At 35.7% G+C, this 16,717-nt stretch overlaps 1 protein-coding gene across 1 annotated transcript in view; it reads left to right on the top strand.

The window, feature by feature from the left end:
- Nucleotides 1-422: 422 nt before the first annotated feature.
- The window catches only part of Ir8a (Ionotropic receptor 8a), a 27,618-nt gene continuing 11,323 nt past the window's right edge, over nt 423-16,717 (top strand). Inside the window, exons 1-2 of the mRNA XM_011502598.1 lie at nt 423-446; nt 936-1,077. Coding sequence (XP_011500900.1) covers nt 423-446; nt 936-1,077 — 166 coding nt within the window. The remainder of the gene's footprint in view (nt 447-935; nt 1,078-16,717) is intronic.

Genomic DNA, 16,717 nt, shown 5'->3' with positions numbered 1-16,717 from the left:
CCGCCTTTCTCTCGCTCGGCGCGCACGCAACAAACAACCTAACCTCAACTCGCGGGCGCGACACTTCTCCCGTATCTCTGTCCCTTTCTCTTCTCTCTCACTCTCTATTGCTCTTTCTCTCTTTATCTATCTCTATCTCTCTTGCTTCTCTTCTCTTTCTTTCTCTCTCTCGCTTCCTTTTGAACAATCGGCGAGCGCACGGTTGTTGACGTTGTTTAATTTCGATATGACAAACGAAAAAGAGAGGAGAGATAAAAACAAACGTGACGTCTTGCTCGCTCTGCTGGGAGGAGCGGACGCGTGTGTTTACGTCTGTATGAGTGTGCGGTATACAAGTTATGGGGAGGGGGTAGTGGTGCTCAGAGAGGCGAGGATAGTACGGTAGATTGAGAGATAGGCAAAGAGGGATTATAAAGGGCGAGATGAGGCCAAAAGACGGAGACAGAGTTATACGTAGAAAGAGAGCCCGAGACTTTCGATCGAACGTCTCTTTTCTTTCTCGCTCTCTCTCTCTTACTCAGTCTATGAGGCGAACTGCCGCTTCTCCGCGTTCCCATGCCCGCTTCTTCCTCTTCCTCTTCCTCTTCCTCCTCCTCTTCCTCCTCCTCCTCCTCCTTCACCAACACCTACTTCTACTATTACTCCTCCTCCTCCGCCACCGCTGCCTTTTCTTATTCTTACGTTATTTCACTACGACGTACTTCTGTAGCACTGAACGAGCGCGCACCTAAGCACACACATATACATATATGTATGTATGTACGTATACTCTTCTTATATATGCAGGCACTATAAAGCTCTCTTTACTTTTCCTCCGTATCGCCTTCTCCTAGTCCCCTTCGCGATTTCTCCTTCTCGGTGTATTTTCTCTACTGTAAGTAACACGCGACAGTACGCGACCGTAGGACACGTCGAGTTCACCACCGACAGGCTAGGTAGAGGGCAAGGGAGAGCCGGAGCGGGTCTGTCACCTTATTAACGCACACCTACACCTTCCTTTACCCCTTCTACTCGTGGGGCGACACTTGACACACTGGCTAATTCAACGGACAGCCACCACAGTTGATACGCGCACAGGTATTCCCGTACTGTCTGGCGCGCTCTCTCTCTCTCTCTCTCTCTCTCTTTCTCTCTCTATCTTTTTCCAACAAGCACTCGATCGCTCGCTCGGTTTTAGAGGTTATGGTCCGGGAATCCGGGGACAAAGTGCGTTCGGCGCGAGCCAACGTGTCGCGATCGTCAGGTGCTGCAACGAGCTACGACGAAGTGAGCGGAGCTACCGGTACACGATCCGCTCCGCTGTCTGGGACTACAGTGGCTAATAAACGGGAGTGGCAGCCGCGAAACGTCGCGTGCCATTTCCACATCGGCGCGGTCGCAACCGTGGCCGTCAATGCGATGTCGGGGCGGAGCAACTTCGACCTACTTGGGGCGAGCTCATCCCAGGATCGCATAGCTCGAGGTGCCGCTCTGTCACTCGTAGACGACGGCTGGCCAGACGGCCAGCAGCAGGAAAAACACGAACAGGGCCAAGAGCGCTAGTATCGCAAGCACTATGGTCATAATTTACACCCGGATAAGGAGGGGGAGGGGCTACGGCCACCTCCAGGGCGAGTCCTCGCCCTCGAGAGTCGTTGCTCGAGTGGGTCGACAGAATAATCTCTCCTTTCGAATCCGTTTTTTTCGCCGAAAGCTGCGACAATCGTTTCAGTGCCGTCTATCTCTTCCCGAAGTGTGTATATGTGTGCGCGCGCGCGCGCACTGTCCCTCTCTCACTCCTTCTCTTTCTCCCTCAAGCTCGGCGGAATCGAGCATCAAATGACCCGTCCGCGCGGCTGCACGACCAAGAGCCAACTGCCGTATCCGCCGCCGCCTGCCACTGTTGGGCTCTTCTCTCACTCTTCCAGGCGGCCGCTGCGCCGTCACCTCTACCCTCGCCCTCTCTCACTCACACGCCTTTTCCAATGCATCTGCCCTGCGCTTATATGTGTGTGCTTATATATATATATATATATATATATATATATATACATATGTATGCATATGCAATGTGTAAACACGCATGCATGCATACACGCATGCACACACGCACGCATGAGTATATGCTACAAAGATGTCTTGCTCTGTCGCGCGTGCGGTCTTCACTCTTCTCTTCTCCCTCTCCGCTGCACCGCCAGCCGCCCACCATCAATGCCGCCGTCGCTACCACCGCCGCTGCCGCCGCCGCCGCCGCTGCCGCTGCCGTCTAGATATATACGCTCTTGCTTACACTCCCGCTCTTTCTCTCTCGTACTCAGTCACTCGCTCTGCCTGTCGTTGGCTCTTCGACTTTTAGCGCCATGAAATTTCCTCTCGTTCCTACCTAGAGTTGCACTCGTGATGAATCTTTTTATTTCATTCGTCTCTTTCCATGGCTACGTTGCGTGCGTTTCGAATCAATTTTCATCAGCTATCCTTGTTGGGCATCACTATCGTGATACTAGCCAAGCGAGCGAAACAAACATAGATAGATAGATAGATAGATAGAGATAGAGATAGATAAATTGAGAATGTATATTATATATATATATATATATATATATATATATATATATATGTAAGTAGAGAGAGAGAGAGAGAGAGAGAGAGAGTGAGTGAAATATGTGAGACGGTGGGCGGGAGGGAGACAGGGAATGAACGAGCCGGAGTGCGCGAAGGGCTAGTGGGGCAGAGAGAGCTGTACGAATGAATGGTTCTCTCTTTGGCAAGCAGACATACACATGCGGATAGGTGGATCGTAGGTGCATATATGTGCATACTTAGGAGCTGCAGGCGAGAGCGAATGTGCGGAATTAACCGAGGCTGGTCGGAAACGCACGAGCACAACTTCCCGCATTACAGCACTTCTTGAATAAAATTCCATTCCATCTCGCTCTCTCTCTCTCTCTCTCTCTCTCTCTATATATATATATATATATATATCTACCTCTACCTATATCTCTCTCACTCACACTTCTTTTATAGGCTGCACTTTGCCACTGCATGCGTATGTGCTCCATGTACTTTTGTACAGTTTTTGTAAGCCATTGCGCTTATCCAGATTGTTTAACGGGTAAATTATTAAAACGAACAGATTTTAGCCCTTAACTTTGCAAAGGCTAATTTTAGGGCTGGGACTGTTACTAATACGCATTATAATTATTAATAATGTAATTTATGTGTCGGACGACTACAATGCAGCGATAATAGTAATGAGCCCTTTTGAGTATTTGGCCCTAGTGATATAATCTACGTATCTTTTGACATACTTTAGAGACGGAAATATTTATTAACGTTATGTAGCACTAACGCTAACTAGATTTTTGTGTTTCATTCGTCACCAATTTAGTACAAAGGCAAATTTGCAAATAAATTATTGTACGTATAAAATATCTATAATGCACTAATTTAAATAAAAGTATAGTTTATCACACGAGTGCAATGTGCATTCATCTTTCGAGATATATGCACATATAAGCGCTCGCGCATACACACACACACACACACACACACACTCACGCACGCCCGCGGTCACACGCGCATCCACACGCGCGCGCGCGCAATGCTCAGTTTTAATAAGATTAGCTGTAATCGTAATGATAAATACAATCATGTAGAGATATATGTAATTGCTCCATTGTCCGTTATTTAACAAATTTATTGTAAAGTAAATTTTCTGAATATTATCATGCAGTAAAAACAAAATATAGTAATTCTTCACTTATAGTCTCGAGAAATTTGCTTAAACACTTTACTGAGGTGTATCAAGCACAATTTACTTTGTACGCTTAAGCAAAGTTGACATAAGACTTAAAGGGATGAATTAGTTCTACGATAATGACAGAGCATAGATCATCCAAACACTTTATTAAATGGAAAATTACATTTGCCTTTTTTTTTCTATTTTTTTTTTTTTTTTTTTTTTATTATAATAATAAGAAATAATTTACTACAAAATAAAAAAATTAATGCGAATGAAAAATATGACAAAAAAAATCTCTACTTTATAAAGTTTCCGTAAAAATAATAATTTTCCTCCACTAAATTAAATTAAGAACAACATAATAATAAGACTTTGAACACTGATGGTTTAGATTAAAGTACAGGATTTAGGTTTCGTTTGGTAAAAAAGGTTTTGTAATATCCGTGATCGTCTATTGGCCCATCTATGTAATTACAATGGAAAAAAGAATGAAAAACATAAAATTCTCATCCCTAAAATTTAATTTCATCTTGATACGGAGAGTACTAAAAATACTTTATACGGACATATTCGTGTGCATTTATATTTACGTGTACACGTAATGGAAACCTTGTAAAAAACATTGACGTGAAAAAATTGTAAGATAATTATTGCAATATTTGTTATTCAATCGAGGTTTTTTAATCGGATAATCCAATAATTATCTTAATAGATATATATCTTTATACGGGCCGTTGAATAAGAAATAAAGTGTAAAAATTGTGAGTAAAATTTTATATTCCACAGCGTGCGATAAGGTAATATTAAAATAATAAAAAGGAAAAACAGCGTTTATTTAAAACTTATATTTAACCGAAAATTTTCCGATAAATTTCTTATGCCATTCTATTTATTGTTAATTATGTAACTAGATTATACAAAAAACAAAAAACAAAAAACAAAAAAATGAGCTTATTGCTTTCAGACACGCACTTGGGATTATCTAGATACAATTATGAAAGCTTATATTTTATTATTATAGTTTACGAAGATGAAATTCCATTTTATTAACAAGATTCAAAATTAGATTATCATGAAAAGAGAAAAACTACATTTTAGAATGTATTAAAGCCTATGTATAAAATTACAGTATATAATTGAAAATTTATAGAAGCCACGACAATGATTAATAAATATGTGTATACGTTGTTTCATCTATCATATGTTTTGTTGTAGGCGTGGTAATCGTTGTAATTATTAAAAAAAAAACTCTCAAATTATCAAAATTTTCGAGCGGTAGTTGAATAAACGATAAACGTAGTAATTTTTTGCCCGGCTTTTTTTTTTGCTGCATTAAAAACTATATTTAACAATTAATATCAATATAAGAGATGCCGTACTATTTTTAATAGTGATGTCTTCGTCAATTAATATGGACGTTCGAATGGCAGGAAATATAATCATACAGTACTCACAACATTCCATAAAACCTTCTCAACTCAATTCTGGTCTAGTTAAACTCATTTGACACTGTAATGCAATTTTTACGATTCTCGTGTCTACTCGTTTCTAAAATGCTCGTTTCTACTTCTTAAAGATGTTTTCCTTTGGAAACCAGAGAGAAGGAGATATTGTGAGTGTGATGAGCGGTGTGTGCGCGCGCGTGTATGCGTGTGGCAATCGGCAACGTCAGCCACGTCGACGCTGGTACAAAGATGATTTTTTAACGAGCGCTCTCGGGGGGCCCCATGAAATAAGGGGAAGAAAGAGAACCGTAGGAGAAGAAAAGGATCCGCCGCCTTGAGGTGGTCACGCGCCGGAGAGCGAGAGAGAGACGATGGCACGGGCTCGACGTGCCTTAATCCCCTCGAAAAGTTGAAAACACCTTTTCCGATATGTATTCCCTCTCTCTCTCTCTCTCTCTCTCTCTCTCTCTCTCTCTCTCTCTATCTATCTATCTATCTATCTATCTATCTCTCTCTCTCTCTCCTTCCTTCCTCTGCGCGTACACACGTATTCTTTCTCTCTCTCTCGCTCTCGCTGTTTATATATATATATATATATATATCTCCCTCTCTCTCTCTCTCTCTCTCTCTCTCTGCCTCTCTCTTCTCCATCTATATCTCTATCTCTCTCGGCTTCTTTCTAGCTAATAGACCGACCGGTTGTTGGGCACCGGCAGCCACCGGCATTTTCTTTTTCACGTTTTCACGCGCCCCGCGGCCAAAGAAAGTCATTCATGTTTCGCGCAGGATGCGCGGGGGGCCCCAAAGTAAACGCCGGCCCTCAATAGGTGGGCGGGGAGTTATTGCAATTTTCCTGGGAAAGGGCGTGCAAATTACGCATTTAAAGGCCCGGCACACATTTTCGGAGAACTCGCTCGCTGTGTTTGCCACCAAAACACGACGCGAGGAATTTGTCGGGCCCCGTCATACACATCGGCTTTACAAATTTTTCATCGTCCGGGCTAATCGGCTCTTTTACTTCTACGGACCCAGGATGGGCTTTCAGCGGAAGCGCTGGAAAAGCGGCGAGCAGCTTTTATATACAATTTACTGGCTGTTCGCTGGTGGGTCCAGCACTTTTTTTCCTTTCATCTCGGTCGAAGCTACGTAGTAAGGGTCGCGTGCTCGCGACTCCCGTAGCCGAGACTCTCCCGCACCCGAATGCTCGATATATTTGTTTGCTAAGGTCCATAAGCTTGGCTTCCTCCCCCCCCCCTCCCGTATGTTTACTTATGGTTTATACTGTGTGACATTTTGAGGCATAATTGAGGCGTACGGAGACCAGTACTGGGGCCCTGCGTTCGTGTGTTTAATATTGATTCAGGGGTTATTGGAAAGTGTCGGTTAACAGTTTGCCCAGTCTCCCCTTTGCAATACACATGCTTATAAAAGAAAATCGAACTTTGGTAGGGTAATTACACGCCCACGAGTATTACATTATTCAATGTGTAAAATGTATCGCCTAATTGTCTCATTGCTTGTAAGAGCAACAACATTAGCTCTGTCATTAGGCTTCATTCACACCCCACAAATTACCTCCTTGTATCCAATTTATCCAATTATAAAAGCCCTGTAGAATATACCGTTTGTTGCAAAATTATTCCCATGCCAACGAGAGGCGTTGGCGATTTAAAATTATTAATAAATTGCTGATTATATTGAATTGAAAAATCTCTTCCGCTTGGATATTACCGTAAATTCCATAGATCTACGGAAAAAAGTCTTTACCAAAGTTGTTTTTATCGAAACTAAATACATTTACATGATTATTTTACATTCTATGGAGAAACATTCAATTTTTTATTTTTCAATATTACGCTCATTTCCAATAAAACAAAAATCGAAGATGAAACGATCAGGAACGATCATAATTACTCCCCTTTATATGATCACTAACAAAGAAATCGTAATTAACAATTTTTTGTGTGATTAAACAACAAGGTTATGTAAAAAAAAAAAAAAAAAATTGTGGTGAGCAATTGGATATCTTCAGAAATTTCCAATTAAGTTAAGCCTTAAATTCGAACGATACCCTTGTAATATTCAATTCAAATATCATTCGTACACACTCACCGCATGTAATGTATAGAAACGTGCGTGTGTTAGATACTAAGCGCTACCTTCTGGAAATATGCCGTTAAAGAAAGCACATCAATTGCAGCATCCCTCCTTCAAATGGATTACTCTCTAGGGCATCAGCTTTCTACCGAAAGCCGAGGAAATTCGACAGCTACGATTATTCACGCTGGAGTTTGTTGTGCATCAATATACACGGCTAACATTCCATAACGTAGGTCCAATTCGACCATCTTCGCATCTACGACTCCCACAAGAATAATAAACTCCTCGACGTTGCGTTGCCCCGCCCGTTACCCCAGCAGAACCAAGGGATCATGCGTGGAAAATTGCGAGCTCGTACGTTCGAAAGCGGGAGCATGTCGGCCAGCCCCATCCGGCACCCATTTATTAGCGATACCCGAAATTATCGGGCCACTCGCACTAGAGAGAAACGACCCATTCATTTTGGCGGCCTGTTACTTCGTAACGAGCCTGCTACACGTAACGGCCTCCAACATCACGGGACGACGAATCGAGCGCGTGCGTACACCGCTCGACGCCGCAGCTTTCCGCCAATTTCCCAACCAAGCTCTTGACTCGCATTCCCGACCGATGATGCACTGCTCGAGATATGCCAGATTCGTGGACGAAACCGATTACGAGGTCCTGGGGCAACTTGAAATGACACGGACGTGACGTCGTCAATTGGGCTGAAGTAACACGCAATTGTCGCGAACGTGCTGGACCAACGCTCGTCGTTTCTCGTTCTTCTTAAAGCCGTCTTTCCTCACCTATTTTCGCCTTCCGTGCTTATCGATTATTTTATTTATTTTATTTCCGCTCTCGGGTTCTCAGCTTTGCAATTCGTCATTCGCCAATAATCGCACGTGAAGTTTCAAGACTTTCGCCGGGTCGAAACCTGTTTTAATCCATGCGAACTTGTTTCATTTTATCAAGCTTTTTTTGACAACGTTTTCTTGCATATGGATACGTAATTGGCAGCGATCGAGTTCCGACGAGTTTAACAAATTTAATAATAAAAAAGAATGCCGGCCTGCTTTACGATTTTTCAAATATTTTTGCCTTTTCAAGTAGGAAGGTAAAAAACAGTATTATGTAATCATAAATCACGACTTTTATGCAGATTAAAGAAAGAAATGAATATGCGATATAATGTGCGATGCATATTTTCTTTTAATAAGAGTGTGGGCTTAAGTTTATATGGAGCAGTGGAAAACGGAATGCCAATAAAATGACTTCATCGATACGTTTGCTGTGAATATTAAATGAAAATTAAGCTTAAAGATTATGCATGTCTTACTCTCCAGAGCCTTGCATACAACACTGTTATGCGAAGAGCTAATAATTAATTTGTATTTTTAAAAATTGAGATAAGTATCTCGCAATGTGTATAAAGTATGATGCAAGAAAATGTGAATTAATTTTCAGTTTATTGCACATCTTGTATACACTGAGCTCTTCATACTTCAGGAATGAATGCTTCTTTGATATAAGTTATCTACTTATCTAAATTGGAATGAAATCACTTCTGATCTACCAAGTCTTTATTTATCAATTTTCTTTCTTCGTCTATTAATATTAATTATTTGAAAAAATGATGTATGCTTATCTTTTATTTTTACAATATTAAGGTTAGCTTATTATCTCTTTTGAAGTTAAAATATGAATTTGAGTTATTTTATGTATATATCGAGTGATACATATTATTGATAATGTTATATAATAAACACAATTAAAGATAGTTTAGACTTAAAATATAAATTTAGGTATATCTAATATTTATGAATAATGTATGAAAAATTAAATTATTAATTATTAAAATAATTTTTTAAAGTAATATATATAACTTAATTTCGGATAGAAGTAAATAATTTTCTATTGTTTGTCCATTAATGTTAGTTGGATTACAATTTTTTTTTTTTTTTTTTGTTTTGTTTTTTGCATATATTTTTTCATTTTAGTAATTTTTAAAAAAGACATGAATATTTTTAATATCTTGTATAAAGAAATTTTTTATAATCTGCTTTTAACATTAATTTTATCAAACGATTAATAAACATTTATTAGAAATATTCATAAATTATTACTAATTATAAAAATTATAATGTTAAACTCATAATAGAACTAATTAATATCTTATGCTAATTTAAAAAGAATTTGAATTATATATATATATACACATATATATATATATATATATATCTATAATGGAATTACAGATTGGTTAAATTTATTGTGTAATCGGATTTCACTCGACACCAATCTGACAAACCTGACGAATCTGACGAATCAATTTGACAATCTGATTTTACATCATTTAAAGATTATAAATATATTTTAAATTTAATGGATAAGTATACGTATAAAAATTAGTACAGTGTCTTATAAATAGAGACATTTGAAAATGATAAATCTACGAATAAGTGCATTTATTTAAATAAATTTTGTACAAATGAAATATAAAGAGGATCTTAAAATTTACATTAAATATAGTCGAATTAAACATGTGTTTTATAAAGAATCGCGAAATGATAAAAAATTGTAGTCTAGGCTAAATGCATTGAGTAGCCTTTAATGGATCGTTATATGGTCATTGTAGAATTTTGTTGTTTATAAAATTTAATAGTCTACATCATTATTTAGTCAGATAATAATTTACAGTGTTTATAAAATCGAATGATAGTGAAATGAAAACTGGATGAACTTTTAGAGTAGTTTACAGTAGAGATTTGCACGTAAAGAGGCAAAATATCTTTCGAACTTCTCGTACCTTAACGGACTTGTATTAATTTACAAACTAATCAGTTGAATAGCATCCAACCCGGAAGTTAATCGGGTTTGACTGATTTTACAAGCTATGTTTACCTATTACCAAGATATATATCCTTAAATTAATTAATACAGAACACCGGCTCTATTTGCTATATTTTATCGCAATTAGGCTCGTTATCAGACTAAAAACAATTTCCTTAATGATATAACACTTCAAATATTTCGCTATATAACTTGCCGTTTAATTTCACATGAGAATACGATGCCACGGATAATGCGATAAATTTTCCGTAGTTTGTGCACCAAACTCGAGAGGACAATAGCGACATCTAACGCCAAGTTATTGAGGCTGAAAAATGTTGGTTTACTCGGCTGCTAAAGTGTCTATTTCATTGGATTAAAAAATATTACGCTGCAATAGGTTGAAATCATTCTGTTTTTGTTATTTTGTTTTTTCTCTTATTTTTCTCTTAACGTTTGTAGACTGATAGCTTAGTCATAGGTATTTTAAACATTATAAAATAATGATAAGCCAATGTATTAAGTATAGAAATGATGAGGAATTACGTGTTTTTTTGTTCTTTTTTATTTTATTTTACATTGAAGCACGATAAGCCTTGGCGATGCAAAACAATTGATTTCGTCGGCACGTAGTTCAATATCTCATTAAATTGCGCTTCATTTAGCAATGAAATGATAAAATGAAAAGTGACGAAATGTTTCAAAAGTAAAGCTAATCCAATATGAATTAAATATAAGTTTTGAATGGAGTGTTTCGAGTATGACGATACACCGTGACAGTGCTTCGTCGCTATAATTTCATTCTAAAACAATACATCGGGTACAAGTTGGTAACTAGCCCAAGAGATAACATATTTATGATAAAGGAAGGAAAAAAATCGTTGGAAGCAGAAGCTTGGAAACCAGTTATGAATAATCGGAGGGTCGATGCGACGATAGTGAAAGATACAGGAGGAAGGGAAGGGCCAGGAAAGCTAAGCGCACGGAAGGAATCGGAAATCGCTCGCCCATGATCGCAGCAGCGGTGGTAGTCATAGTTCGGATCCACGGCTGCTTAAAAATCTAAAAATAACGGAGGCTCATTCAAGCATTCCGGCTCACCTGCCGCCTCTCTCCTCTTGCTTTCTTCTCTCTCTCCGTTTCCGTCTATCAACAGCAGCAGCAGCAGCAGCAGCACCACCACCACCGCCACCACCGCCGCCGCCGTCCTCACACCATTGCTCTCCGATCGAGCACGTTTTCATTTGCCTCGATCGTCAAAAGTATTTGAACATTGCACAATTATTACTATTATTATAGTTGCTCTCGTCATTCCACCACCACCACCACCACCACCACCACGACCACCACCACCACCATCACCAACAGCAGTAGCAACAACAGCAGCAACAGCAGCGGCAGTAACATCAGCAAACGACAACAGCAATAGCAACAGAAGTAGGAGCCGCCGATAGCACCACCGCAGCCACGACATCTGCAATGCAATCTTGAATTTGTAGGGCTTTACCTCTCCCTCGCTCTTTGCTCATTACCGAGTACGCATCAGCGCCTACTGTGGCCCCGTCTTTTCTCGAGCATGAAAATTAATCAAACCGGGACTGCCTGCTCCCGATGCCGCTTCATCGCTGGGATGCTCTAGCACGTTTTCTAATTGTCGCCGAATCGGATTCTGGATTCTCGATCACGTGTTGCTGTTTTTGTTCGCGATGGCATCGATACTCGCACATAAAGTTTCAATCATCTCTCTTGCCCTTTTTCGGATTACCAAGTAATCTTATATAATGGGCGTTACTGATGGTAGATTACGAATCCTTTTCTACACTGATCATTGAGCCTTGAGTTTATCAGCGCACATTAATACTTTTAAAATAATATTCGCTGATTTATGATGGTTTAGGTCAGGGAAGAATCGATACCTACTTTCTGCGCAATTTAAGAAAGCATAAGTAAACAATAGATAACTTATATTGATTTATAATAATAAATGGACTTCAATTGTTATTTACGTAAGTTATACTTAAAAGATTTGTGCATAAATATATAAATGGTTAAAAAAAATTCCTTTTATATTAGGCATATCAATGCATTTCAGGAAAGTAGAGCCTTATTTCATATAGAGAATAATAAATAAATATATATAGAATAATAGCATTAGTGCTTAATAATTATAAATAACTTTATTACAGTTAGTACTATTCTTGCCTAGACAAGTTGACAAGAGCCGGTGCTCGAGCTTATCGTAAAACGTCGTAAGAGATTCAGTTCTTTGTTATATTTGTTTATATCGTGTGCTGAAATAAGTTTGTGTTATGTGGTCTTCTTTTGTCGGTATCGTTAGTATCTTTTCTCAACATTTATAAAAACGTCTACATCTATTTATGTAAAGAGCCTATTTTTTATTTATATATATATATCTATATATATATATATTTTTTTTTTTTAATGAAAACATAAGGTGCTCAAAGGAAAGATGTTATTAAATTTTTAAGCACTTTATTCGATGCATAAGGTGTAATTGATTAGTAGTAATTGTTTCTTTTAATAAGTTATATAAAAATGGCTGGTACTTATATACTTATGTTATATGAATTTCATTAAACTAGAAAGACTCGATGATATTAAAATCGATATGTAGAGGAATTTAAAAAAAAAAATTGAATATTTGTGTTAATCTTTTAATATTTTTTGCTAATTCATTAATATACAATACAGTGAAGGAAAGGAAGTGAAATATTCGAATTATAAATGTAACGACACATTTTATCAGCAGCCTTTTTATTTCAGACAGAATACATAATAAATTAATTAAATAAATGTCATTTATACCTTGATAAATACCTAGTATTTTTAATATCGAAATAATAAGAGGAAACAAATATTTAAGAGGAATAATTCTATTGCTTTTCGTTAGGCTATAGTAATAATTGCCACTCTGCAATAAATAATTTCTATAGTACTATTTATAATAATTATCAATTATCTACAAATAGAATGAAAATTTATATAAATATACTTCTTAAGACATTGTACACTTTTTCATTTTTCTTCACAAAAGGCTGTAATGAGTGTGTGTGTATATATATGAGTATAATAAAACTAAATGCAATGATTTATATTTACAATTTTTTTTTTTTTATTATAATTTCTATTGTCAGTTTTATATTTCTTCGGCTATGTTGACTTTTATAAATTTGCTCTTTTGAAATTATTATCGATCAGAATATAAAAGTTATTCAAAATTCTAGAGTTTTTTCATATAATAAATGTATTATATTTGTATATATTAAATATATATAAAATCCTTAAATAGAATAATAGAGATTATATTATAGTACAATGCATGCACAAAATACTAAAAGAAAAGCAGTTTTTAGTAAAACTTTTTTTCAAATATATTGTTTTATTTTATCTACATCGTGATCTTTGATCCATAATTCTATTTTCCATTTCGCTCTTACATATTTCGTTATCTTATAAGAAAAACCAAATAAAACTAATCGTCTTTAGAAATTTATGCAATATAATAAAATAATAAAGCGTGCTTAATTAAATAAATTAACTTTTATTATTTAAGATAGTATTTATCAAGAGAACGTTTCTTTAAATATAGATTTGTTATGATTATTTGTTTAATGGATGTTGTATAATACGAAAATTGCATATTTTACTTTTTTTGAAACTAGACTAATGCATTATGAGGGCATAAAGTCTTAAATTATTATTGTAGAAGAAATTGAGGGATTATTATTTGAATTGATTTGTTAGCTTGAAATGAAAAAGTATCGATATTTCACGTAAGTTTCCAAACATTCACTTAAAAGACAATCCATTTAATGCATATAATAGTTTTTAGTCAATTTGTAAAATACATTCAGTCTATTTCTATATAATGAAACTAACTAGACGGCGATAGAATATTAATTTTCTGGAATTAATTTGTACGCTGAATTCCTTCCGTTATCAAATGCAAATAATACGACTTTAATATTATTTTATAACATTTTATCGTCACTAATATATCGGTAATACAAACTAAAATAAATAGAAAATTTTATTAATATTTAACTATATTAATATTAAATTATAAATAACTAGAATTACGCAGCATATTTGCAAATACTTATCGTATTAATTATTATTATTTCAATTAGTGAAAATATAGCTGAAAAATAAGAAATTTATATATGATATTTTTACGAAATTATTTTCTAATTTATAATTTTACAAACTTAAAGAATGACAAATTTTATCATACGAAACGAATTTATGAAGTAATATATTTAAATATTGAATTTCAATTTAATAATAAAACGAAATTCTACTATTTATGTAAGTGTTTCTTGTATTATTACGTATAAATTATTATACACTTTGAGAATATAAAAAGACTTTAAAACAAAATTTGGAAATTTTATAGTTGTACGAAAAAGCATTAACATAAAAGATAGTTTGCGATTAATGAATAAATAGATAAATCAATTTTCCTTACTCAGAAAAACATTTTTAATCACAAAAATAAGGAATTACTATTATATTGAAACGACTAATTCATTTGACTTTCATAATCGCCATTAGTCCTTTTTCTTTAATATTAATACTATTAAGAAATAAATAAATAAATAAATAAATAAATAAATATATATATATATATATATATATATATATATATATACATATATACGTGCATATATTATTATTTTTTTTTTTACTCGGACGTTCGTCTGTATACTGACTTTGAACTTGGTTATTTTTTTTTTATGGTTGTGAAACACAGTTACAGATAATATAAGGTTCTTCGTTTAAATTGTAGGTTGCAAGCGAAATGGACACGTATGCCGAACACTGAATAATGAAAATACGTAATAACTTGTCTTCAATGATAGAACGATACAGCATTGCAATGCTGATAGTTTTATCGATTTTTTCTTTTCTCTTTAACATGTCACAACGTCAGCTTTCGCGAACTTTATCTGATTTATTCGAGCGTTACGACTGGGGCTATGCGTATTAAAATGACTGCACTACACATTTGTACGAAACTGGCGAGGAATTCGGTTATCCGGTTCCCATGGATATATTTTTGATAAACACGCTTAAATAAAAGTTATTTCACGTTAATATTAATTTCCATTAGCATTTTGGAACATTATTTTATCTTTTTATGAATCGTATTGTCAATTCGATGCATAATACTTATTTATTTATTTTTGGATTGTTGATTGAATACAATTCTGCAAAGTGTAATATAATAGCACGTATAACTTTTTAATAGTTAAGACAGTTTGCTTTGTACGTGCTAAGAGTATCGTATAATTAACAATTATGTATCTTGTTTTTCTTATAAAGATAATGCAAGTGCTTGGAATTTTATATCTTTAAATATTAATGCACAATGCGCGTACAAAAATTATGAATCTGACACTTTTATCGATTAAGTGTCAGCGGTAATCTTTTGTGTCAGATCATTAGAGTGCGATAGAAAAATCGATGCTTCCGCTCTGTTCCCATTTTACTTATCAACTCACCATACACCACCGTATCATTTGTTAATAATCAAGTAAAAGAGCTAATGTAAATACAAAATTTGTATATGTCACGTACTTATTATTATTATTTTTCTCTCTTTCTTTTGTCATTAAAGTATACCGATTGAATTTTAGTAGGAATGAATATTTACGTACTACCAAATTTCAACCTTATAACGAGAACTATGGAATTAGTTTAAAGTACATAAAATGTATTAAGACTGTCATTGGCTTGTGAAAATTATCATATTTATTAGGTACATAATTATCGACTTATAAATGAAAAGAAAATTAAAAAATTTTCTCATAATTTACAACTATTAATAATAATAACTTCCCAGATTTTGTCATAGTGTTTGTGTAAAAACATAGTAGAGAATAATAAAATTGGTTTTATTGGAAGTTGAAACTGAGGTTTCTGATCGTCTTTGGAAGAATTATGCATATATTATCGTACGTAAAAATTATTAATTTTTTTTTATTAATTTTCTCCATACCTATTAGTTAGGCTCTGGATATATAAAAAAAATAATAATTATCCTATTATAACGATCGTTCATTATGGATTAACGTACTGTAGTCTTTCATAAGCGATAAATGATAATTATCAGTAAAATTACGGGAATGCAATTAGAGCTTGGAAATATACTATTGAATATACGGAAATATACGCATTGTCTAGTAATTCTAAAATAAAATAAAAGACAGGTTTTCTCAGGACAATTTCACAAATGATTATTAGATGCAATGGTCGTCATTACGAGTCCTCTCTATTAAAGATGAAAAAAAAGAACGTGTAAAGGAGGGAAAGTTTATCGCCATTCCTAACGGAACGAAATTACCCCCTACAAATAGTGAGATCGAATCTAAAAAGGTTCCGTCCATCCGTTAATAGGTCGGGTATCGACAAATCGATGGTATGATTGGTGTCGGACATGGGAAAGGGGTAGGGGGATAATATCGTTTCGACGAGCATATTCTCCCCCGAAAAATCGGCTTAAGACCTCGCGCAGGCGCGTCCATACCCCGGCATCGATGCTCCTCGTTCCGGTTACACGTCGCCATCAGTTTCGCGCTCGTCATGCTGAGACAGCTCCTCGCCTTCCTGACGCTCT

The sequence above is a fragment of the Ceratosolen solmsi genome, unplaced genomic scaffold, assembly GCF_000503995.2.
Source record: "Ceratosolen solmsi marchali unplaced genomic scaffold, CerSol_1.0 scaffold39, whole genome shotgun sequence".
NCBI lineage: Eukaryota > Metazoa > Arthropoda > Insecta > Hymenoptera > Agaonidae > Ceratosolen > Ceratosolen solmsi.
The sequence above is the reverse complement of the archived record's forward strand: the minus strand, read 5'-3'. Positions and strand labels throughout refer to the sequence as shown.